The sequence below is a fragment of the Gymnoscopelus braueri genome (genome assembly GCF_963280865.1).
Source record: "Gymnoscopelus braueri genome assembly, chromosome: 6".
Lineage (NCBI taxonomy): Eukaryota > Metazoa > Chordata > Actinopteri > Myctophiformes > Myctophidae > Gymnoscopelus > Gymnoscopelus braueri.
Window position 1 is genome coordinate 14713246 of NC_137607.1, and position 27510 is coordinate 14740755.

General features: G+C 39.0%; 1 protein-coding gene across 1 annotated transcript; it reads left to right on the top strand.

Annotated features, from left to right (window-relative positions):
• On the top strand, positions 1–26750 carry stxbp3 (syntaxin binding protein 3). The gene is made up of 19 exons (XM_080431659.1): positions 1–71; positions 2196–2245; positions 2499–2580; positions 2827–2903; positions 3044–3116; positions 3256–3356; positions 5763–5908; positions 8456–8549; positions 9526–9650; positions 9773–9871; positions 10645–10708; positions 12727–12792; positions 14009–14089; positions 14708–14843; positions 15690–15796; positions 16733–16831; positions 21814–21899; positions 24418–24563; positions 25035–26750. Exons 1-19 carry the CDS (start codon positions 26–28, stop codon positions 25139–25141), a joined length of 1785 nt encoding a protein of 594 aa, XP_080287785.1. The 5' UTR covers positions 1–25; the 3' UTR covers positions 25142–26750.
• The last annotated feature ends 760 nt before the right edge of the window (positions 26751–27510 follow it).

Here is a 27510-nt window from a genome sequence, read left to right on the forward strand (position 1 = left end):
GAGGCGCAGCAGAAAGACAGTCAAGATGGCAACTGGTGTTGATCATGGGCTTAAAAAAGTTGTTTGGCAAAGTAAGTTAAAACTCAGATGCTGTCAATTAACAGACAAATAACAGTTACACCGTATATATCTCACCATCTCTTTTATTGTGTGTATCTTGAAATCGGAATCGTGGTTGTGTGTTTTTCTCCCTTCTTTGTGACTTCGGATGTTGGAATGTCAGCTCTGGTCCACTTTTCATTTGTATGTGGATACATTTTGGCAACTTTGTTTCGATAATTGCCCGATAAATAAAAGTTCTAACCTGAGGATGATGCTGTTGGCTGGAGCAGGAAGTCATTTTCTGTAGCCTAGAGCGGTGGTTCTCAAGGTGGGGTCCGGGGACCCCCCTAGGGGTCCTCCTTGGGAGGGTACCAGGGGGTCCCTAGCTCCATTAAGAACCTCTCACACTGCGGAGTGAGAGGTTCTTAATGGAGCTATAGGGGGTCCCCCCCCAGAAAAAGAAGTAAACAATTATTTTAACCACTTCATCCATTTATATGTTGGCTATTTAAAAAAAACAGATCTACAAGCTCGCAGGAAACTTTTAATAATTTTGATTAAAAAACCCACCCATAAATCTTTTCTTCTGGGGGTCCCTGGCACAAAACCTTTTAGATGGGGGTGTGGGTTGGGGGTCCGCAGCCAATTTAGGGGTCCTGGCCTAGGCTAGTAGAGCCCCACCTCACCCTGCTGGAAATTCAACAGTACAATTAAAACTTGACACACACACACACACACACACACACACACACACACACACACACACACACACACACACACATGGGCAACATAGGGCCAGGGGGCCGACCCTGGCCCTTAGACCATCTTGATCCGGCCGCAAAGTGCTTAAAGGAGTAGTTCACCCAAAAAATGAAACACCCCCATGAAGCATTGAATTCATGGAGATTGTTTAGTTTTTGTCATATTTCTGAGCCAATAATTTGATGATAATAATAAAGATGCTAATGTATGTGATAGGAGACACAAAGTAGACTCTTTGTGTCTCCTACCGGAGAGACCGCCGGTTATCAAATTATTGGTATTCAGTGCTTCATTGGGTGTGTAATTGATAGAAAATAAGTAATGTTTTGGGTGAACTACTCCTTTAAAGAAAAACTAAATGCCACCCCCCCAAATAATGTACAAAAAGGCTGCTGTATGTTAATGGTTTTGAGGAAAAAAAAAGTAACTCGACTCCAATTAATAGTAATTAATATTTACCATTTGAGTTCTATACCTGCATTCCTCCATCCGTATGTACACAAATGTTTTATGTTTATAATGTAACAGTGAAACAGTCAGCCTTGAGTCCATATTTATAACATAATGCAATGTGTTTTATCAGTGACCTATAGAGTGGTGCATATCAGATAAGATACTGAATACATTTATAGGCTCATTTAAAATTTGATACGGCATTGATGTGGATTGTTTTATGCAAGTAATCTTTTTATTGTAAGGCCAGAGTACACCAGGGAGATGCAATACAGTACAGCTGTAAAAAAAAAACAGTCAAAACAGGCACTGACTGAGCCCCTAACTGCTCCCATATGAGCAGGCTGGTACCTCACAAGCATAGTTTCATCTTTGAATATCAGATATATATTTTTAAAGTGAAAATGTTTAACTCTAATATTTGCTTCTGGGGGTCCTTGCCTGGAACAAAATATTTTGAGATGGTGGGGTCTGCGGCCAAAAACATAATTTTGGGGGTCCTTGACATTGACAAAAGTTGGAGCACCAGTGATATAGCAACCAAACAACAACAATGATATGTATTTGGCCGCAGAGTCAGACCCCCCCCCATCTCAAAATATTTAGTTCCGGTGACCCCCTGAAGCAAAGATTTAGAGTTAAAAATGTTCACTTTAAAATATATATATATATTCAAAGATTTGCATACATTTTCACGATAAAAAAATAATAATTGCAGATCTACAAGCTCATAGCACGGCACTCTGTGCCGCTATATAAATGCACCATTTACAACTACCAGCTATTGCTGCTAACTTATTTATTTTGTGAGCGTGGTATAGTGTAAAACAGAATGGTTTAGTCAGATAATGACTGATCTTGTTGTGAACTTGTTGTGACTATCTAATGCAAACCTCATTTTTGATTGTTCTTATTTTCAATATCTTTCTTTATTTTAGGATTAAAGGAAACGATCATTGCAGATTGCAAAAAATCGGAAGTATGGAAGGTAGGCCCGTGATCCCACGAATTACACCTTTTAATTTTGTGATTAATTCCAAATATACACACTAGGTCATGATTACAAGAGTATTATAACATGTTACAGAGATCACATATTTTCTGCCAGGCACCTGAATGAAAAAGGATCTTTCTGAGCGGCGGAGTAATTTAAATACTCTTGTTACAATGTGTTTGAGTACCAAAAGTGAGCTCTAGCAAATGATATAAGTTTTAACTTAAGATATGGCTCATCTCCATAGATATTAATTCTGGACCCCTTCACCACCAAGCTCCTCTCATCATGTTGCAAAATGTCCAATCTTATGTCAGAGGGAATCACAAGTAAGCATTAAATATTGCTTGATATTGTCATGACATGAGACATTTTTACACAGCAAGGCTATGAGTGTTAGGCAAAGACCATGCTTGTAACACAGGATCAACTGCAATATTTGTTTATTTTAAACTATCCTAACAGGCAAATAGCTGGTAATATTGCAAAGATAAAACCAAAATTGGCTTAAATATCATGTCATTCTTTGCATTTATTACTTGATGGAATGCCCTTTTGCCCTTTTTTCCTGTAAGTTGTGGAGGACCTATACAAAAACAGAGAACCTGTTCCAGAAATGAAGGCTATTTACTTCATGTCACCAACTACCAAGGTTTTTCTCTTTTACAACCATGTTCCATGATTATTGCTAAACTAGTTTTCTTCTACACTTTCCCTGTGTCACATTTAAATTGAATCGTTATTTTTTTCATTACTGGTTTGATATCTCTTAATCTCTTCGTATTTTTGTAGTGTGTGGATGCCTTTATTAAAGACTTCAAGGACAAACCCAAGTATAAAGGAGCCTACGTTTATTTCACTGACTGTAAGTAAATGATGACTAGCTGGATCTACTAATATAAACAAACACAGGGGAAACTGCTGTGATGGACAGTGATGCTGTGAGTGTGACAAGTGTTGGTTGATAGAATTTCACATGCAGACTTTATGTTTATTTCAAACAGACTGCCCAGACGAGCTGTTCAACAGCATGAAGAAGGACTGTGCAAAGTATATACGAGTTTGTAAGGAAATAAACATTTCCTTTCTGCCACAGGAGGCACAAGTAAGTGTGTCTGTCAACCGCTCTCTTCCTCCAAGCTTCCGTAAATTTTTGTTATTGTCATTATGTATTTATATAAGTTCATCTATTATGACCGGGAACGCATCTGTAATTTTAAGATTTCTTTGGCTATTCAAAAATAGCAGATCTACAAGCTCATAGCTATGAGCTTGTAGATCTGCTATTTGTTTGAAAATCGTGGCAATTTCTTGCGAATCTTTGAATATATATATATATATATGTGTGTGTGTGTGTGTGTGTGTGTGTGTGTTTTAACACATTGCCTGCCAGAATTATTTCAGATTTTTTGCAGTTTTATGCCAGAGATTTTTCATTGAGAAAGAAAAAGTACTCAGGAGCCGAGATACAGAATTTTTAAGTTTTAAGTTAACAAGGAAGTGGATAGGAGTATAGATCTTCAAAAAAATCATATCTCCTTGGTCTTTGGGTCAAATTTAAAAAAATAAATAAATAAAAATAAAAAACATTCTTTTTTATTTATTTTTTTATTTTTTTAATATCAAGTTAACTTGATCTTGGCAATCAAGTGATGGATTTGAAAGATCAAGTTAACTTGATCTTGGCAATCAATGTGTTAAAGCAAAAAAAGAAAAAAACTGATCTGTGCTCCTGGGGGTCCCTGGAACAACATATTTGGAGATGGGGGTCCAAATACATATCATTTTGAGGGTCCTTGACATGGAAAAGTTGGAGCACCACTGATATTGCAACATACTGTTTGGATTTAGAAAACATTTTTAGATATGTATTTGGCCCGCGGACCCCCATCTCAAAATGTTTTGTTCCAGGGACCCCCAGAAGCAAAGATTTGAGTTAGAAATGTTCGCTTTAAAAATATATATACAGTTTCAAAGATTTGCACACATTTTCATGATTTTTCAAAATAGCAGATGTATAAGCTCATAGCGCGGCACTCGGTGCCGCGCTATGAGCTTGTATATCTGCTATTTTTGAATAGCCAAAGTATAGAATAATGGTTAAAGTGGTTCAAATCTAATATGACAGATGCTTTCCCTGTCTTAATGGGTTAATATACTTAACAGGGAAGTGGTCTAGAGAAAGACCTGATTTAGGTCAGTGTTTACTGTATGGTGTTGTGACAACTGCTGGGAAGGGTGTTGGCTGTTCTTAACCTACTACATGTAATGGTGTAACAGACATTATGTCATCACATGGTGACTCCCCACCCAAAAACTGCATAATGAAAAACAAGGAAGCTGTAATTACATTTTCTGCATTAGTCATAATGGAATAAGAAGATAATTCATGGATATTTTTTAGTTTTTGTCACATTGCCAATAATTTGATGACCGGCAGCGGTTTCGGTAGGAGACACAAAGAGTCTCCTTTGTGTCTCCTACCAGAACCGCTGCCTACCGGTCCGCTGGTCATCAAATTATTGGCTTAAGAATGCGACAAAAACAAAACAAAAAAAAATCCATGAATTCAAGTCTCCATGGGGTGACTAATAGATAGAAAAAAATAGATATTTTTTGGGTGAACTATCCCTTTGGATACAATTTGACTTGTATAAGTATGTAATAGAAATGGAAGTGACTCCTCACAAATGTGGTAGCTTGCGTATCATTTTGGCTTGGAAAAATACAGAATCAGGAATGAGGAAACATTTTTTCGTTCTTACATAATTCTTCCACTAAACATGACATCGGTGTTTGTTACTATCTGATACCACTTGGAATCCATGACGATGAGGAACTGATCTATCTGGGGTTCTTTCAAGCAAAAGGAAAAAGAGAACGGCCCTCTAGCTTGACTTGTTCTCATTGTTGTCTCTCTCATTCTGTATCATCATTACATAACCACATGCCAATCACAGTCATTCGTAACAGTTATTTTCTTCCATAGTGTGCTCTAGATCATTGTTTCTCAAAGTGAGGGCCGGGGACCCCCAGGGGTCCTTGGGGAGGTTCCGGGGGGTCCCCAGTAAAATGTGTTAAGCGTTACAGTCTCTTAACCACTTTATCCATATTTAATACTTTGGCTATTCAAAAAAATAGTAGATGTACAAGCTCACAGCGAGCTTGTACACTTGCTATTTTTGATTTATTTATTTTTTAACTTTGGAAATGTTGTAATCATTTTGATTTTTTTACATAAATCTTCTGTTCTGTGGGTCCCTGGAACAAAACGTTTACAGATGGGGGTCCGCGGTCAAATAAATATCAATTGTGGGGTCCTTGACATGACAAAGTTTGAGAAGCACTGCTCTAGATCAGAGCACTAGGCTAAATCCCTTTAGAATAAAATACAATGTATCAATTGTTCAGATAAAATGTATCAATTGTTCAGTTAATGTATCAATTGTTCAGATAAAATGTATCAATTGTTCAGTTAATCAAAAGTCATGTTAAAACCATTCCATTTCAGGTGTACACATTTGATAATCCGGGGGCTTTCCGGAGCATCTACAGCCCCCACAGTGAGGACAAAGGGAAGACACTGGAGACCCTCGCAGACCAGATCGTGACACTCTGCGCTACGCTTGATGAGTACCCAGGGGTCCGATACAAGAAGTAAGCCAGAGAAAAGCCACAAGTCTCGGTTTACAGATCATCCCCCGAGCAGATTAGAGACCTTTTCAGAGAAACTAAACTTACTGGAACCGTACAGAATGGATTATATAAACATTGCCAAAGTAAAGGCTCAGTATCTTATACCCTTTCTCAAATGATCCAACAAATTGACTCAAGAAGTAGCGCAATGTTAAATGTGTGGGATTTATATTATTCAACTTGAAATATATTGTTGACACACATGCACTTACACTTTCATATCGTTGCTGTTGGGCAGAAACCAGCTAACTACATTTTTTAACTTTTTTCATATTTTTTTCATAAATCAGTGCTATTGAACACCCTTTATGTCTGTGTGTTGGTTAAAAAAATATTGAACCAATGAAAATGATTAAAAAGCGCTTCTGACAAAACCAGCTAACTCCATTGGATCCTCAAGTTAACTCTACCAAAGGGGAGGTTAAGCCAGATTCCAAACCCGAAAATCTCGGCCACTCGCTCACTCCCACTCGGTCACTCCGACTCCAAACCGGATGTGCTAAATTCCAATTACTCAGTTGCTTCTTGGAGGAGGCGAGTGGAGTCGAGTGGAGGAGCCGAGGCGGCTCTCTACTTCCGCATTTAGCGAGTGTACATCAAGTGTACGCTCGACCACTCTCCACAGCTCCTCCGCGGCAGACTTCCGCATCACGTGTAGACGTTTTTTTTTTTTTTTTCCCTTCTGCCGTGACGTATACATGGTCCTCCTCCACATGTGGCCACACAAACAATGCTTGAAACCCGAAACCATACCCCGAAAACACCGGCTCCCCCCCCCCTCGCCCCCGCCGATCACTCGTTGCCCATCTCACACACACACACACACACACACACACACAGTGTAAATTAACTGAAAAGACGCAACAAGCCACTGGCTTTATTGCTTTGTATGATATAAAGTATAATACAATTATATACATTGTAATTTATTGTGCACACTTATACTGTCTCAAAAGCTGATAGTTCATTTCTCTCCGTGCATGCCTCAATGCAGTGCATGGACTACTATAAATCACTGTGACAAAGATTATGTTTAAAATAATGTATTGTATTTATATATAGACTGAATATAGGGTGACTATATTCTGAATTCCCCAAAAAGAGGACACTTTACGCTATTAATTTAACTATAGCCGTACTCATTCAATTCTGAACCGATTCTTAAATTTTAAAATTCTCTATTTGCTGTGAAGGGTCTTCTTTCATGTCTATCAGTCATGATTTATTTCGCTATCAAACAATATCAAGCAAAATCACAAAATCGTCTGAGTTTTTTTCTTTTTTTTTCGTCCCAGAAGTGGGGAGGATATCACCCAAGCTCTCAAAACCCCGGACATTTGAAGGATTTTATAAAACCCCCCAGACAGCCCCCCAAAAGAGTATATGTCCGGATAAAAGAGGACGTATGGCCACCCTGCATGAATGATGTAATTCAGAGTCAGACATACTCTGTAATATACGGTGGCTGTTATACGCAGCAGTGCCGTGCGGGACTGCTGCGGGGGGTGGGGGGTCAGGGGACTGTACGAGCAAAAAGAGGGACAGGTCAGGATTTAATTCATAAATGTAAGTTTGCTCATCCTGGCGCTTCGTTCACTATTTCAGGAATAAATGGCTTTGCACAAAATGTTAACTATAAAGATAACAATGTGGCCATCCACATTGATGAATTGTCTATTCTATTCTGTATTATTCTATACCTGCATATTATTCTATGCATGTATATTTTCATCCACGGCTCTGGTCCAGCTGTTTGAGACGTCATAAGTGATCGCGGAATTTGCCGTCGCTTTGAAATGACGCGCTAAGTGCAGTCCGATCCTTTGAAGCCAGCTGGTCGGCCACTCGTCCTCGCAAATAATCCTCGGCTCCTCGCAGGGGCGGGGCTTAGGCGCGAGTGGAGGAAGCGAGGAGAGTGAGCGAGTGACCGAGCTTTGGGGAATGGAATCTGGCTATAGAGTTAGCTGGTTTAGCTGACTCCAGGCTCCACCCCTTTTGACCTCCAACCTCATTGTGAGCTTGGAGGTCCATTCAGCTGTTCTTATCAATGATGAACAAAACCTCCTAACTCCACTCTTTGTTTTGTTTTTTTGTTTCCTGAAAATGTAACATTTTGGAGTTAGCTGGTTTCTGCCCGACAGCAGAGATATGTTTCAGTACCTTGAGAAGATGAGAGTGAATTGTACCTGCTTAGTTAAGTTATTAAACTTTTATATTGGCCCATATCTAGCCTTTTGTCACTGGCATAATTGTGTAATAAATGACTGTTTGAGATTCATTTTTCAAAACTGAAGACAGAATAAGTCATAAAATCTAATCATTTGACATGTTGAATGGAGTACTTCACATTTGATTTGGGTATTGGTGATACTGGTACTCTTATTTTCCCAGGTAATCAGCATACTGTCTGGTAGTAGAATTGGTACCAGCGCATCTCCACAGTACTATATTGCCCTTATTTGAGGATTTGATGACTATTGATTAATAACTTGTGATTACCATCGACAGCAACATGGAAAATTCTAAACGACTGGCAGAACTGGTGGACAACAAGCTGGCCAGACACTACGAGTTGGATGACAGTGGCTCTGGCAAGAAGAAGGTGAGGCACCTCTCTGAGATGATATCGACAAAAAAAATAAACAAGGGCTTAGTAATGGAACCACACTGTTCTAAAAAGAAATGGTAATACCAAAGGTCAGCTGACCTGTAAATCTAGTTGTGGACAACGACGGTCTACAGTGGACGTTATGATATAGCTGACCACAAAAACACACTTCATGAATTCTAGGCTCTTCCACTGTTTACTTTAACCCATTCAATTCGGGAACGCATCTGTGTCACTTTAGATTTCTTTGGCTATTCAAAAATAGCAGATCTACAAGCTCATAGCGCTATGAGCTTGTAGATCTTCTATTTTTGAAAAATCTTGAAAATTTGTGCAAATCTTTCAATATATATATATATATATTTTTTTTTTAAGCAAACATTTGTAACTCAAATCTTTGCTTCTGGATAGGGGGGGGGGGGGGGGACCTGGAACTATATCTTGAGATGGGGGTCCGTGGCCAAAGACATATCATTTTGGGGGTCCTTGACATGAAAAAGTTTGAGAACCACTGATTATAACAACGTAATTGTTTTTAAAGTTAGGATTTAGAAGACATTTTGTACAATCCCCCAGAAGCAGATTTGAGTTAAAAATGTTCGCTTTGAAATACATATATATTCAAAGATTTGTACACATTTTCACAATTTTTGAAAAATAGCAGATCTACAAGCTCATAGCCTATGAGCTTGTATATCTGCTATTTTTGAATAGCCAAAGAAATCTTAAAATGACACGGATGCGTTCCCGGTCTTAAAGGCTTAAAGAGTTACGATATTCCCTATGGAGATAATGTACACTGTCTAATTGGCCAGGTATTGCCAGTGGTGACTGAGTGGTTTCATTGTTGTTGTGCTTCACCTGTGACCTGACCCCGACACGTTGTGTCATGTGTGAAAAGTTAAACACTGGTTTTAGGAGTGGCTTTGTGACCATTATCTCTTCTCTTGTGTCTTTGCCGTTCCATCAGGCAAAGACCCAAGCTCAGCTGCTGATAGTCGAGAGAGGCTTCGACCCCGTCAGCCCCATCCTACACGAACTGACCTACCAGGCCATGGCCTACGACCTCATTCCTATCCAGAACAACGCCTACAAGTACATGCTAGCTGTGTTTCTTATGCCACATTATCTATGCTCCCACATTATATGAGATATTAGGTTTTCAAATTCAAACGACATGCTGAAACCAAATGTTTTCTTATCGTGTGTGTGTTCAGGTACAAGGGTAAAGATGGCTCAGAGAAAGAGGCCTTGCTGAATGATGAAGATATACTCTGGGTTGAACTGAGACACAGCCACATTGCTGAAGTCACAGCGTAAGTGTCAGTAATCTGATGTCATTGGATGATTAATTCTGGTAGCTTGAGGCAGCTGAATAGTGTATTGTAGAGTGTACTGTAGAGCTTATTCAAGTCAACTTACATAAGCATGTTTGCTCACTTGTAAGAAATACACAAGTTCATCTGTTCAGTATTATTTTTCTTTACACCTGATGTTACTATTGGCTACTGTCCTTCTATATACTAACTTAAAGGACAACTTTATTTTTTTTACAACCAAGGTTTATGTTTTAGATTGTAATTAAAGTAAATAAAAGGAGTGTTAAAATGTTTAAATGTACTGCTTTCTATAGTTTTAGCGATTTTTTTTTTACAGTGGGCGGGGGCATTCTGTCCGGTGGCTAAATATGGCTTTTTTCCCCCACAATAACCCCGCTTTTTCTTTATTATTATTTACAGTAGCTCTTCTAGCCCCCAATAACTCACATCTGGCCATCAAAGACCACAGGACCCTTTTTATTGTGTAAAAAAGGCATATTTAGCCACCGGACAGAATGCCCCCGCCCACTGTAAAAAATATCGCAAACATTGCTAAAACTATAGAAAGCAGTAAATGAGAAAAAAATAACACTCGTCTTTTATTTACTTTAAGTACAAGCTAAAATATAAACCGTGGTTGTAAAAAAACAAAGTTGTCCTTTAAATGTTAGATTATATATATTTGATAGAGCATTAATGTTTGTTTGTGATCATCATCTTGAACCTCACGTGCCTCATTTTCTTCCTTTCGTCTTTGTTACTCACAACAGAAAAATCCCCAAGCTCGTGAAGGATCTGCAAACATCCACAAACCCGAAACAGCCAGATTCAAAGGTATCGTGCAGAGCCCTTTTCAATATTTATAGATTCTGTAAGATTTCGATTTTCATGTATTCAATTAATCCTTGACAAGGCCATAAGAAATAACACCAACATGTTGAAGATGACTGGATATTTTTTTGTTTTTAATTTCTTGTCTGTGCTGCAGGCTTTAGTAGATCAGATTCACTTTATTGTAACTTGGCTACACTGGTTAGGTACGTACATGTGTTGATTTTGACAGCACATTTTGATATAGTTATAGTCATAGTCTTTTGAATAAAATTCCATTTAGTTTTAGTCATATTTTAGTCATCTGAAATGGTTTAGCGTTAGTCTAGTTTTAGTCGACTAAATATCATAAGATAAGTAATTTTCAATCTACAGTTGATTTAGTCGACTAAAATGTATTTTGATGGGCCTTGATGGTGTCGTAATGCCTGATTTTACACTTGGTTGCGTACTGAAAATCACACTGCGACGCGCTGTGGGCTTGTAGATCTGCTATTTTCAGAGCGCGACACCAAAGCGCATCCAAACATAAAATGACTGGATCTCTTCTCCGCTCGTCCCTCCCTAACATTTTAGTGTCGTTTTTATTTGTTGACGAAATTGTCAATACATTTAGTCTTTAGTTTTAGTCATCGTAGCTTAGTTTTTATATAGTTTTTATTTAGTTTTCGTCAGTGAAAAAAGGTAGTCGATGAACATTTTTCGTCACAGTTTTAGTTGACGAAATGAACACTGGTACATACATGTGAAAAACGCTCTTAAGCTCCACTACAGTAAAAACAACAAATAGACGACACAACCTAAAAACCTAGTCTGATGACCTGCGGGACAAAACTGTTTGCTGTGTGCTTTGAGGATCGTGTATGCCTTTTTAACCTCTGGAACTGTAGAGGGGTGAACAGGCTTTTGTGTGGCGGTGGGAGGTGTCTTTATTGGTCCTCAGGGATTTGTTGAGGCGGCGCTGTGTGTGTAGAGGTCCTCCGGACTGGGCAGCTCACCAGTGTTGATTTTGACGGCACATTTTTATTTAGTTTTAGTCATATTTTAGTCATCTGAAATGTTATAGTTTTTGTCTAGTTTTAGTCGACTAAATATCATAAGATTATAGTCGACTAAATCTACAGTTGATTTAGTCGACTGAAACGTATTTTGGCGGGCGCCTTGATGGCGTTGTAATGGCTGATTTTACACTTGGTTGCATGCTGAAAATAGCCGATCTACAAGCTCACAACGCGTCGCAGCGCGACGCGTTGTGGGCTTGTAGATCGGCTATTTTCAGAGCACAACACCCGAGCGCAACCAAACATAAAATGACTTGTCTTTTAGTTCTACTGGATCTCTTCTCCACTCGTCTCTCACTAACATTTTAGTCCAGTTTTTATTTGTTGACAGAATTTTCAATATATTTAGTCTTAGTTTTAGTCAGCGTCGTAGCTTAGTTTTTACTTAGTTTTTATCTCGTTTTAGTCAGTGAAAAAAGGTAGTAGACGAACATTTTTCGTCATCGTTTTAGTCGACGAAATCAACACTGCTTCCGCACCAGGATGTGAAGCTGCCCTGTCAGGAGGCTCTCCATTGTGCCTCTGTAGGAGGCCCTGATAGTGTGGAGTGTCAGGCCCAATTTCTTTAGACGCCTGAGACCATACAGGCGTGGTTGGGCCTTTTTTTTTTACGACCGCAGTGACATTGCAGTCCCAACTCAGGTCCTTCTGAATATTCACCCCAAGGTACTTAAAGGTGCTATTAAATTCCATATGGGTCTGAGATTTAGATTTTTTTTAATATTAATTCATCCTTGGCAAGGCCATTAAAAATACACCAACATGTTGAATGTGACTGATATTGTAAAAAATTGTCATTTTTTCCCCAGTTCCAATTCTGTTCCCTCAGACTGTTGTGCATAAATCATTGCCTTATTATTTATGATAACGGCAGCACAAACCCTTCTTCATCTCTTATACGGTATACGAGTCAACCCTTGGAATCTTTCCTTTGCCAACATATTTCGTTGATTTTTACAGATCTCAATAAGCGGGCTAAATCAGCTGATGAAGAAGATGCCTGCCTTCCGGAAACAGGTGGCCCAGGTATGTGGTGTCATGTGACAGCTAGAATCTGGCTGGGTGTGTGTATATCCATACCAAAGGCCTTTTGTAAAAGTGATCTCATCTTGGATCAAGATCTGGATGTGTACAGTGCCTCTAAGGCCTAGGTTAACCCATTTAGTCCGGGGAAGTATCCGTGTCGTTTTAGATTTCTTTGGCTATTCAAAAATAGCAGATATATAAGCTCATATCTATGAGCTTGTAGATCTGCTATTTTTCGTGAAAATGTGTGCAAATATTTGAATATATATATATATATATATATATATATATATATATATATATATTTAAAGCGAACATTTGTCAAATATTTTGTTCCAGGGACCTCCAGAAGCAAAGATTTGAGTTAAAAATGTTGTTAAAAACAAATATATGTATTCAAAGATTTGCACAAAATGTTTCAAAGATCTACAAGCCCGTAGCGCGGCACTTACGAGCTTGTATATCTGCTATTTTTGAACAGCCCAAAGTATAAAATAATTATTATAATTATATAGTTATATAGGTTATAGCTAAAAATCCAAAATGACACGGTATGCATTCCCGGCCTTAATGGGTTAATGACTGGTGGTGTTGACTCCCCTGAAATCTGAGTGAATGGAAAATCACTGGATGCACTGCTGTAACTGTAAGGGGTCAGTGTCAGGAACGTAGATACTGTAGTGTTGGTTACTGTTAGTTTTTCCAGTTACATAATTTAATTTACTAATGTACTTTTCCCATCAGCAAATGAATCATTTTACTCATGACAGTACATATTTAACACCGTTCAGAAATAGAACAAGTCAGATAGCCTTTGGTTTAAATGTAAACCAAAGGCTGATATAAAAAAATCTGTTCTGAGTAGTTCTTTCTATTGAAGGTATAATCTAGCTCTTTTTTTTTTTTTACTTTTTTTTTTAAGTCATTGTCTTGGCACTGTGGATTTGGCTCTTGCATCGCTTATAAAGTATCTGTTCATGTTGGTGATATACAGTATAATAATTTAAACATATTCTACTGTTGCATACAAATAGTGCTTTATAAGTGCATAATGCATAATTGTCCAGAATTCAATTATTTTGTTTAATAAAGCCAAATAACCTCACTATTAGTCGCCAAACTTGTTATCTTCCACTGCAGTCCATGATTTCAGAGGAGGTTTGATATGTTATTAACATTCAGCTTGATATTGTATTTCCATCTGTCTGAACCATAGAAAACAGTTCATCTGCACCTGGCTGAGGACTGCATGAAAATATTCCAGGACAAAGTGGAGAAGCTCTGCAAAGCTGAACAGGTTTGCTAGTCTCTCTCTCTCTCACTCTCTCTCTCCACTGTCTCTCTCTCTCTCTCCACTCTCGTTCTCTCTCGTCTAAATCGGAATCTAGATCGGCGGTGCCTCTCGTGGCTCAAGTCATCGCGCCTCCGTTGGTTAAACCGAGTGCACCTTTTTAGATCTGACTGGTTTTCCAATCGTACTGTGACATATACACACACACACACACACGCACACGCACGCACACGCACACGCACACGCACACACACTCACTTTACTGTAAACAGAACCTGTCCACATAACAACATAGATTCTCCCGGCAATATTCCAGTATCAGGAGCAGTATGTTCACTTTGTTCATAAGAAATGGAGCTCAAATGATTTTGGAAACATAGTAAAGTTGGGCAAAACGGACACAAAGGGGCAACTAAACACTTTTATCCTGTGCCATGGTGATGACAAAGATAAATCCTGTGTGTGTGTGTGTGTGTGTGTGTGTGTGTGTGTGTGTGTGTGTGTGTGTGTGTGTGTGTGTGTGTGTGTGTGTGTGTGTGTGTGTGTGTGTGTGTGTGTGTGTGTGTGTGTGTGTGTGTGTGTGTGTGTGTGTGTGTGTGTGTGTGTGTGTGTGTTACTGTGTAGGACCTGGCGGTGGGCTCAGATGTGGATGGGGTGAAGGTAAAGGACCCCATGCGGACCCTACTCCCTGTGCTTCTCCACCCGTACCACACCTACGACAAGATCAGAGCCGTGCTGCTCTACATCTTCAGCCTCAACGGTAGGACCTCACCTACCTTCTAGAGCAGTGGTTCTCAAACCTTTTCATATCTAGGACCCCCAAATTAATATGTATTTGGCAGACAGACCCCCCTCCCATCTGAAAATAGTTTGTGACAGGGACCCCGATACAATATTTGTGTTGTTAAAAAAAAGAAAAGCTTGTAGATTGGCTGTTTTCAAATAGCTGGTGTATATTTTAGCGTTAAAGGAGTAGTTCACCCCAAAAAATACTTATTTTCTATCAATTTCACGCCCCATGATGCCTTGAATTCATGGGGATTTTTTAGTTTTTGTCGCATTCTTAAGCCATTAATTTGATGACCTACGTAATCTATCCGGTAGGAGACTCAAAGAGTCTCAACGAGTCATCGAATTATTGGCTTAGGAATGCGACAAAAACAAAACAATCTCCTTGAATTCCAGGCTTCACGGTAGAGATGCGTGTATCGCGGCTTTTAGCCGCGGTTGCCGTGGATAACCGCAGTTTGGGCGGATTTGGGTCAATGAAATATAATTATTAATTCACAATGGATAAACCGTGGGTGAAATAATACGGGAATTACATTAATGTCTATAATCTATCTATCTATCTAGGCCTATTATAGCTTTAAAAAAAAGCTTTGCCGACAATTTCTCAAGGGTCTAACTTTCGATCAACGCTAGTAGGAATTAACATGCACTCAAAATTAAGAAACAGACGTCTTAACAAAATGGGTCCCTCTTCTCATTCCAGTGAAGAATCACATCATCCTAAAATATGTATTTTTTTAAATAATAATCTGTTTGGACAAATTTTCCTTCCTGAAGAAAGATGTCAGTCTTTGTCTGTCTGTGTTTTGAACAGGAACTACAGAGGAAAACCTAAACAAACTCATCCAGCATGTGAAGATCGAGTCCGAGAGAGAGTTTATCTTGAACTGGAAAGAACTGGGTGTTCCCATCATCTCATCGGTATGGCTGACATCAAAACATCATAACTTCATATAGGTTGATTTAACCTTTTTTTTTTTTTTTAAGTGATGATCAAACTGCAAAAGATCATTTCCAATGACCCAAGCATGTTCACCCTTAAAGAATAAATCAAGAATATAGCTGAAGAGAGTGCGATTGTTCCTTGATTATATGTATTATCAAGAATCTGCACCAGTTAATCCCAAGATCAAGATCCCCTTGAGTAGAGCAGTAAGAGCACGCCTTCTCCTGACGGTACTATCCGGGTTGTCTTCAATGACCCAAGCATGACACATTAACCCATTAAGACCGGGAACGCATCTGTGTCATTTTTTTGATTTCTTTGCTATTCAAAAATAGCAGATCTACAAGCTCATAGCGCGACACCGAGTGCCGCGCTATGAGCTTGTAGATCTGCTATTTTATTTTTAAATTGTGAAAATTTGTGCAAATCTTTGAATATATATATATATATATATATATATATATATATATATATATTATTTTTTTTATTATTATTTTTTTTTTAAGCAAAAATTTGTATCTCAAATCTTTGCTTCTGGGGATTCTACAAATGTCTTCTAAATCCTAACTCGTTGACATAATCAGTGGTTCTCAAACTTTTTTTCATGTCAAGGACCCCCAAAATGATATGTATTTGGCCGCGGACCCCCATCTCAAAACATTTAGTTCCAGGGACCCCCAGAAGCAATCTGCTATTTTTGAATAGCCCAAAGAAATCTTAAAATGACACGTTTCCCGGTCTTAATGGATTAAAAGTAATCAACTTTCAAATGTAATCCTATCATTTTGGCATCCTGATGACATAATCCCATTTAATTGTGCCCTGACCCTAAGCCTTTAAACCTTTAGTTCTCCATGTCAGCTGGATCTCACTCTTTTTTTTGTTTTTCTTTTCTACTTTTCCGCTCGTAGCCAAGTTTATTCTCACGCAAGCCGACCCGTAGGGACCGCTCCCAGGAAGAGACGTACAACCTCTCCAGGTGGACGCCAGTCATCAAAGATGTGATGGAGGTCAGTGGGTGTTAAGTAACCTGAACTTTAGGCCACAATGGGAGGTGAAATGGTATAGCGTGTGTACATAGGAGTAGTAAACATAGTAGTTTAAAAAAAAGTGTGAATAATGTGAATAAATAAATAGAAAACATTGCAAAAATTAAACAAATTAACTCAAACAAATCCAGTGGTGTAAAGTAACTAACTACATTTACTCAAGTACTGTACTTAAGTACAATTTTGAGGTATCTTTACTTTACTTTAGTATTTCAGATTTTCAATACTTTTACTTCTACTCCACTACATCTCAGAGGCAAATATTTTGCTTTTTACTCCACTATAATTCTTTGAACTAGTTACTTTGTAGATTTTTTTTTTATTACAAAACCTAAAAAACCTATATATACTTTGGCAATTTGAAAATAGCCGATCTACAAGCTCACAACGCGTCGCAACGCGTAAAACATTTGAGTACTTTTTCCACCACTAAACAAATCTGTGATCCAGGTCATACTGTTATCTTTGTTTTGAGATGTTAAGGTCACCTTATACCACCAAAGTGATAGTCGTGTATTGCCTCCATTCGCACTAGTCTGTGTCCTTGAGGCTTAGTTAAAGCCTATGTATGCCTACTCGGAGGAAACTTTGGCATTAGTTGATATTTTCAGTTCATTGTATTTTATTTTAAATTCATTTAAAGAAGTCTTTTAGTGAATATTTCAACAGGAAGCACCTTATACTATTTTAGATCTGTACTGAACTGAGTCACGTAACAGTAGATAAAAGGTCCTGGGTGGAGCAAAGGAAGCAAGGTTCTGGCCTGGGCGGAGCAAGGAAAGTGGGTCTATGACAGGATATGGGATAGGGAAGGCCGTGATGGAAGAGGGTCTGTCATTCAGAGCCCAATATAGGTCACTGTGCTATACTCATTTTTCCCTGAAAGGCATCCATGTGAAAACCGAGGAATGAGACTGAGAAAACACAAAACCAACAAGAGAAAACACAAAACCAACAAAAGAAGGGTTATCAGATTTAGGTCATCTGATAACTGGTATCAGAGTATGTATGTATTATCCTTTTCTTTACTGTGCTATCCTGTGATGAAGGCCCTGTGATGGCTTGTATCGGCCATGATGCTGTACCGCTTGAAAAGTTGTATATCTTTGTTGTCGGGCAGAAACCAGTCCAAAATATTTACTTTTCAGGAAATGAAAAAAAAAGAAAACATGTTTTTAGAACAACACAATACTGCCTCATTAAAGTTGGTATGATGACTTTATACATTGTAAGATACTTGAATGTGTCCTTATATTATCATCACTTTACCCAAATACAGCTCAAGTGGAGTTAGGAGGTTTTTGACCATTAATGTTGGAGACTTTATCATTATTTTCTTTTTTGTACAATTTTTCTTCAGGCTTTATTGATAGGATAGTGCGCTGACAGGAAATGGGGGGGGGGGGGGGGGACACAACAAAGGTCGTCGGGATGGGGAGTCGAACCCACGACACGCCGTCGAGCTGGATTACCAGCCTATGGTGGTATGTGCCTGGACCGCTAGGCCAGCGGGCGCCCCAGACTTTCAATGATGGAAACTATCACCAAACATAGTGTTAGGTGGTTTGAACAACAGTTTAAGGATCCAATGGAGTCGGGAGGTTTTAGTTAGAAGCGCTTTTTTAATGCTTTTCATTGGTTCAATATTTGTAAAAACCCACACACAGACGTAAAGGGTGTTCAATAGCACTGATTTTTTATGAAAAGAAAATGGAGAAAATGGTTTCTGCCCCGACAGCAACAATATCAAACCCTGGCACCGAGGGATTCAAACAAAATGTATGCTGCTGCTGCGAAAAAAGTGTTGTGCGACGTGTCACTCTAGCGGCAAGTGTGACTAAACATTTTCATTGTTTGCACTGGTGTGCACCTGACAATAAATTAGCAGCTAGCTGGTTAATAGGGCGCCGTCTCTTTAAGGACAGCGCTAACAGCCGTGACGTGCCGGTGACGTCGCAAGGAAAACCACCCTGACTGAGTTTGTAACATGAGCCATTGCTCAGTGAATATGAACCCCAATCGATGTGTTAGAGCATTTGGTGCGCACAGCGGAGCTTTCGTCAGGAGAATTGTGTGGGAAGTCCGGACAGGGGTCGTCGCCATGCTGGCTTGTGGTGGACATTTTTGTCGAAATTCAATTTTTGCCATGGACATACACAATGAGTGGACAATAATATTACACAGAAACACATAAAGAGCTAGCCCTGAATGACCATAACAGGTCTGTAACTCGTGAGAGTGTACAAATGGAACCAAATGTACCCTTACGGGTCCATTTGGTTCCATTCTCAAGAGTTAAGGCAGTCCTTGCAAATAAAACATTTGAGAACCACTAGTACTAGCTGGACTCCTAATATAGCCATAGTGTTGTAGTAAACAAGTGTCATACATATTCTGAAGAAAACCTGGAGACTTGCCATTCAGTAATTGGGTCTTATGATCAAAATAAGAACATTTATAATGGTGTGTAAAAAAGAAAATCAGAAATTTGCCATGCACGGACAAGACCATGTCTTTGCCACGGACACATTTGATGACCCCTGTGTCCGGAAAACTTTCCCGTCACGTTTTTGAAGTATGTCAGATGGCAGCAGCACCAACAATGTCCCAACTCATTGATAAAAAGAGGGTGCAAAGTGACATTTGGTCTCTCTTCAACCCACCCAACCGGTCGAGGCAGATGGCTGACCCACCTACATAGAGCCAGGTTCTGCTCGAGGTTACTTGGCGTTTTTCCTTGCTGCCGTCGCCAAGTGCTTTTGCTCATGGGGGAATTTTTGGGTCTCTTTAAGGGTATGGTTTACTAGCTATATATTATGGCATTATATAAATCAAATTAACGCATTAAGACTGGGAACGCCATTTTAAGGTTTATTTATAGTGCCGCGCTATGAGCTTGTAGATCTGTTATTTTTAGAAAAATCGTGGAAAATGCATGCAAATCTTTGAATATATATATATATATATATAAATATTTATGTGTTTTAAAGCGAAAAAAATTAACTCCGATCTGTGCTTCTGGGGGTCCCTGGAACAACATATTTTGAGATGGGGGTCCGCGGCCAAATACATATAATTTTGGGGGTCCTTGACATGGAAAAGTTGGAGCACCACTGATATAGCAACATACTGTTAGGATTTAGAAAACTTTAGAAAATGTATTTGGCCGTGGACCCCCATCTCAAAATGTTTTGTTCCAGGGACCCCCCCAGAAGGAAAGATTTGAGTTACAAATGTTAGCTTTAAAAAATATATATGAGCTTGTAGATCTGCTATTTTGGAATAGCCGAAGTATAAAATAATGGTTAAAGTGGTTGCTTTCTCGGTCTTAATGGGTTAACTTGAATGAAGAAGGCGAGCCAGTAAATACAGCAGCTTCGCTTAGTTCGCTATGCCAGTGGTGTGTTTGGAAGTAGTCTTTCAATAATACTTGTCAAATTATTATTTTTATTGTAAGCAACCAGGTCTATGAAAACATGCCCAAAATAAGCGACTATAGGCCACATGAGCACTTTAAACCTATATATATATATATATATATATATATATATATATATATATATATATATATATATATATATATATATATATATATATATATATATATATATATATATATATATATATATATACACATACATACATACATACATACATACATTACATACATACTAAAGAAGACTCGTGCACATCTTGTTAGACCCCAACTGGAGGTGCAGGTCAGCGCAAGAGCTATGTATAAAGGTGAAAACCTTCAAAAGAATGGACCGCACACTCCTCAGGTCTGATGACACTCCTCACGCGTTTCGCTTCCGCTTCCTCAGGTGCTAGCACCTGAGGAAGCGGAAGCGAAACGCGTTGTGCAAACAATAAAAAAGCTAAATCAGACCTGAGGAGTGTGTGGTCCCTTCTTTTGAAGGTTTTCACCTTTTAGCTTTATATTTATATATAAATCGGCTATTTGAAAATAGCCGATCTACAAGCTCACGATGCGTCACAAGCTTGTAGATCTGCTTTTTTCAACAGAATCTTGAAATAAATGTGAAATATTTTAAATATGTTTTGAAACATCTTAACAACACAAATCTTGAATGGGGGTCCCCTGGCACGAAATGTTTTCATTTGGTGGTCTTTGACCAAATCCATATTAATTTGGGGGGTCCTTGACATGAAAATGTTTGAGACACTGGTTTAAACGTCATTTAGGAAGTAAGCCCAAATAAGCAATAAGCAACACTTTTAGAAACGAGCCCAAAAAAACTGCTAACCGCAATATTTACAAGCAACTTTACAGAAAAAACAAGCCCAAATTAGCTTAGAATAAGCGGACATGGCAACACTGTTTTCCCATGGACTCAGGTAAGCTAAGGAGCCACTCAACGAGGCAAAAATATATGAAAAAATTATACCTCTCAAAAGGCGGAGTCACTTCTAAGAAAATGATGACAAACTGATTTACATAAATGTCTTGGGCTACAAAGGTTCAATTTATAGTTGATTATGTTTAGGTCTCTCAAAATCAAGTGGTTGTCAATATTTTGAGTCCAAGGCACAGAGGCTCAGTATCATAACAAGAGATGGCAAAATACAAAGTTACAAATGATAGAAAATAAAGTAATCATGTGGATTATGTGCAACCTTGTTTCCCGTTCACAGGAGCCTGACCTTACGGACACTGTGAATCAGAGATTGTTAGTAATATTCTACATATCTTCTTCAAGAAGATAAAACGATCCTTTGTGGATCATTTTGCGTGTTACTGTGATGAGATTGTGTTACTGTGATGAGTAATACAGGAGGACAGCGTCTCTTCTTTGTATTATGGGTTACGTTCATCGGCCAATAAATAGTGGCAAGGCTAAATGGAATGTGAATGATACATGGGAAATGTCCAGATGATATTACAAATGAATACATTGTCTTGTGTGATGTGTCATATCCAGGACGCTGTGGAGAACAAGTTGGACGTCAAGGAATGGCCACACCAGTCAGAATGTCCTGCAGCCTGGAACGGTTCAGGTGCTGTCAGGTAGGATTTTGAAGCTCAAGATTGTATAATTAAATCAGATGTTTTGTTTTCATTTGAAATCCCATGTATGGCTTACGCTGTCAGGACACTTGATAAGTGTCAGGAAAGTTGCCGGTCATTTCACGTTTTTAAAGACCCGCATCAATGGATGCACATTTACCGTGTCTGTGGCTTTACCTGTGAGACAAATACAGTGGCCATCAGAACTGGTTTGAAATATTGAAAATAGTTCAGATTGTTTTGTGCTAACGTAACCCATTTAGACTGGGAAATAATCAGTGTCATTTTTATATTTCTTTGGCTATTCAAAAATAGCAGATCTACAAACTCATGTGCCGTGCTAAGAGCTTGTAGATCTGCTATATTTGAAAAATCGTGAAAATGTGTGCAAATCTTTTAATATATATATATTTTTTAAAAGCAAACATTTGTAACTCAAATCTTTGCTTCTGGGAATTCTACAAATGTCTTCTAAATCCTAACAGTTTTCTGAAAAACGTATGTCGCTGTATGAGTGGTTCTCAAACTTTTCCATGTCAAGGACCACCCAAAATGATGTGTTCCCGGTCTTAAGCATAAGGAACACTGTTTGCAGGTTCTCCTGTCTCTATGCTGTAGTGCCAAACAGAAGCATAAGGAATACTGGCCCTCATTTATCAACGGAGCGTATAAACCGGCGTATATTTTTCCATATATTCGGCCGTACACCAACGTCTAAGTCACATTTATCAACGAATCCTACACAGCCAATCCTAGCGTACATTGGGTCGGAGCCTTGATAAATGTCACGGCTGAAACCGAGCGTCATTTAAATAACACGTCCTTAAATATTCTGGAAACTCGCCTCGCCTCGCTGCCTCTCGAGTGACACACACGCACACGCCTCTCTCTCTCTCTCTCTCTCTCACACACACACACACACACACACACACACACGCCCAACTGTGTCTTTCATGTAATCCCTAGCGGTACAATCTTTGTCACGTAGGCTTGTAGCCTACATGAATGACATATTATGATACCAATCACATCGCCAATAAGTTTGCATATTAATTTATTTACCCCATACCGAGCAGTGCGCGTTCAAGTTACACTAAAATAAAGCACTCAGACTCGGGCAGGCTGCAGTGATTCCGTGCCGCCACGTTAATAAGAGATTCGTCGGGTTTATATCCTTAACCCAACCAGGTTGTAGTCTTCATAACTCTCTATGACATAACTCCATACCATAGGACAAGCTACTGTAAGTTTGTACACCTCACTGTCCATGAAAAGATGGTCGGGAGTCCCGAAAATGCGCTCGCAGAAGCGCTCGTATATTTTGAAAATAGCAGATCTACAAGCTCACAACGCGTCGCGTTGCGACCCGTTGTGAGCTTGCAGATCTGCTATTTTAAAATAGCCAATGCAGCCAGATCTGCAAGCTTAACCGAATGACTGTTAAAGCAATTTGTTTAAATTACTTTATAAAATTATATATTTTCACAGGGATTATTTATTAGTGTAGATATACATTTAGAGTGGATTATGTGTCCAGATGCCTGTCAGACAGTCAGACAATGCTGCTCCGCAGGTCTAGAATGGAATAAACGGGCACAGCCAAAGTCAACAACTGCTCTCGACCAGACGTGAGATCTCAGCGTACGGTAGGCTGAAGGCAACGTCAGGATATATTGATAAATGCCGAAAGTTGCGGTGATCTCGCCGTACGCCCATTATTTGGTCTGCACCGCGTTGATAAATGAGGGCCACTGTTTGTATGCAGTGGTGTAAAGTAACTAAGTACATTTACTCTTGTACTTTATTTGTACTTTACTTGAGTATCTCCAATTTCCAGTACTTTTACTTATACTCCACTACATCTCGGATCCAAATATTGTACTTTTACTCCACTACAATTATTTGAAAACTTTAGGTACTAGTTATTTTGTAGATTTTTTTTTTATTATTACAAAACATACAGTAACCACTACAGTAACCACATCGCGACACATTGTGAGCTTGTAGATCGTCTATTTTCAAAAGATTTGTATACATTTGAAAACTTGTGAAATGGGACATTCTGCATAATGAGTACTTTTACTTCTGGTACATTAAGTACATTTTGATACCATTACTTTTGTACTTTAACCCAAGTAAATTTTGAATTCCGGACTTTTACTTGTAACAGAGTATTTCTACATTGCAGTATTGATACTTTTACTTAAGTAAAACATTTGAATACTTTTTCCACCACTGTTTGTATGTCCTCCTGTCTCTATGCTGTAGTGCCAGACAGAGGCATAATGTTTGCATGTTCTCCTGTCTCTATGCTGTAGTGCTAGACAGAAGCATAATGTTTGTATGTTCTCCTGTCTCTATGCTGTAGTGCCAGACAGAGGCATAATGTTTGTATGTTCTCCTGTCTCTATGCTGTAGTGCTAGACAGAAGCATAATGTTTGTATGTTCTCCTGTCTCTATGCTGTAGTGCCAGACAGAGGCATAATGTTTGTATGTTCTCCTGTCTCTATGCTGTAGTGCCAGACAGAAGCATAAGGGCGCACAGGACGACCGGCGTGGGGCCGCCCGCCTCATCATCTTCATCCTGGGAGGGATGTGCTATTCCGAGATGCGCTGTGCCTACCAGGTCACCCAGGCAGTCAAGTCCTGTGAGGTCATCATAGGTAAGTAGTAGCATGGTGGAGGCTCGATGGATATACTAAATATACCTGCTCTTTTTCCTGCGTGTATAAAGTATACTTAACTTTATACATCACTTTCACCCACCCCAACACACACACACACACACACACACACACACACACACACACACACACACACACACACACACACACACACACACACACACACAGATAAATAGCTTTGCTGTTAAATAATGTAATGCCCGCCCAGCAAGCCCTCATTGTGTGCGACCAACTCCTTGACTGGTGCGTTACACCCCCTGCTGGAGATAATCAGTAATGTGTGAACTGGTGAAACACATAGGAACCATTAATCCCTTGGTTATAATTAATAAGCAACGGCAAACGATACACAAATGACACGTTACACATGATGGCGTAGAATTAATATTGCATAGTAGATAAACATAAGAATTTTATAATGCATTATTTTCTCTTTGACTTTGTCTCTAGGGTCGTCCCACGTGGTCACTCCCAGCAGTCTCCTGGATGACATCAAGGCCCTGAGCAACAAAGGCCCTGTGGAGAAGTTTAACATAGACGATAAGAGCAACGCCTGAGGAGCCTGCTTTCCCCAAGTAATACTTTCCCCAATCCCCCCCAATGCCTCCACCCCCCCTCAGCACAGTGCACTCAACCTTCCTCTCTGGGAAACTGAAGGGAATAATTCACCTTATAGTCATCTGTAGTCATTGTAATACTTTATTTTTCCAATACCAGCTCTTGTTTGTATAACAGGCCCCCAGGGGCCAGTGTCCTGGGAAGGCATCTGTGTGTCATTTTTAGATTCCTTTGGGCTATTCAAAAATAGCAGATCTACCAGCTCATAGCGCGGCACCGAGTGCCGCGCTATGAGCTTGTAGATCTGCTATTTTTTGAAAAATCGTGAAAATGTGTGCAAATCTTTGAATATATATATATATTTTTTTAAAGCGTTTTTAACTCAAATCTTTGCTTCTAGGGGATTCTACAAATGTCTTCTAAATCCTAACAGTTTAAAAAATATATATATATTATGTTGCTATAATATCAGTGGTTCTCAAACTTTTTTCATGTGAAGGACCACCCAAAATGTTGTTCCAGGGACCCCCCCCCCCAGAAGCAAAGATTTGAGTTAAAAATATTCGCTTCACATTTTCATGATTGTTCAAAAAAATAGCAGATCTTCAAGCTCATAGCACGGCACTTATAATAGCCAAAAGCCAAAGTATAAAATAATGGTCAAAGCTTTGGTTACACAGATGCCTTCCTGGTCTGAATGGGTTCATTTAGGAAGTGGACTATTTATTTTCACATTGATTGAATTGAAAGTGAATTGACAACCTGACGTTTAACAACTTTTCTCGTCAGTTATTGTATAAAGTCTGTCTGATGTTATCGTTGTTTGTCTCCATCCTCACACACATTCTTACATGTTGAAAGATCTCTTGAGAAATGCTTAGACTGAATGGGTTAAAATGTGTAGTAGTGCTAAGCTCATGTACATAATGTATGTAAGCACTGGAACCTTCCCACACCACCCCCGCCTTCTTTCTTACCATTGTTCATAATGTTGTTCACATAATAATGATTATACAGAGTGTTTTAACAGAGTATTTACTTTTCTTTTTTCTTGAATTTGAATTTACGGACAAATAAACAGATGAAGTGATTCAATGGATGTCTGATTTTTAGCTTTAAAATTACAACCCTTTAAAATGTCTTAATCTAGTTCAAACAGATAATTCAAACATAACACCATACACAATGATGTGGAATATGTACTGTGTAAATATTAAACTTGAGGATTTCACGCCGTAGGCAGTAGGTTTAATGGCGTACGTGCATTTTATACGTTGGTGGAATACTTTGCTACGATAAAACAAACAAACAAACACTTCAAATCAGATGGGTCCATCGGAACGACGGTAGCCCGATATCCCCCAAGCGTCCCTAAGTCCCAACAAGCTTCTCCATAGGGCCGCCACAGTGAATGGAGGCAGAGGCCGATAACTCAATAGACAAGGCAATAGAAGCGGCGGAGTGTCTTTGTCTAACCCACTAAGACCGGGAAAGCATCTGTGTCATTTTAAAATTTCTTTGGGCTATTCAAAAATAGCAGATAATACGCTTGTAGATCTGCTATTTTAGAAAAATCGTGAACATTTCTGTAAATCTTTGAATATATATATATTTTTAAAGGGAATGTTTTTAACTCAAATCTTTGCTTCTGGGGGGGGGGGGGGGGGGGGGGTCCCTGGAACAAAACAATTTGAGATAGGGGGGGGTCCACGGCCAAATACATATCATTTTGGGTGGTCCTTGACATGAAAAAGTTTGAGAAACCACTGATTTGAGTTACAAATGGTCGCTTTAAAAAATACATATTCAAAGATTTGCGCACATTTTCACGATTTCTTTCGAAAAATAGCCCAAAGAAATCTTAAAAAAATGACACAGATGCGTTCCCGGTTTTAATGGGCTAAAGCTACAGTAGCGCGCAGTGTAAGGACAGAGGATATTATGAAGGCTCTCTGGAACAGAGGTGTCCAATGAACACGGTGCACTCATACCTGGACCAGACAATGGCTGATCCTCCCTCACTAAAGACATTATGAGGCTTTCTGTAATGTAATATATCAAATCTGGCCTACTTTTTAGCTCTCGTTCCATAATGGTTCCACAGCGTGTGTTCTGGATATGGTGGAATCTTACAAGGGCATTCAAAAGACTATATACACAACATAGGGACGTATACTCCTACATGTGTATTTTAACAAGGTAAACATATGAGAGGGGAGTTATGTTCTTGTCAAGTGTATAATCTAGGGTAGTGGAACAACTGCAATATATTGAATTGTGTTTGTCAAAGCATTGTGTTTGTATATTAGATGACACCCCCAGGGCTGTGAACATTAACAAGTAAACAAGTTTTCATTTTCGTGTAATT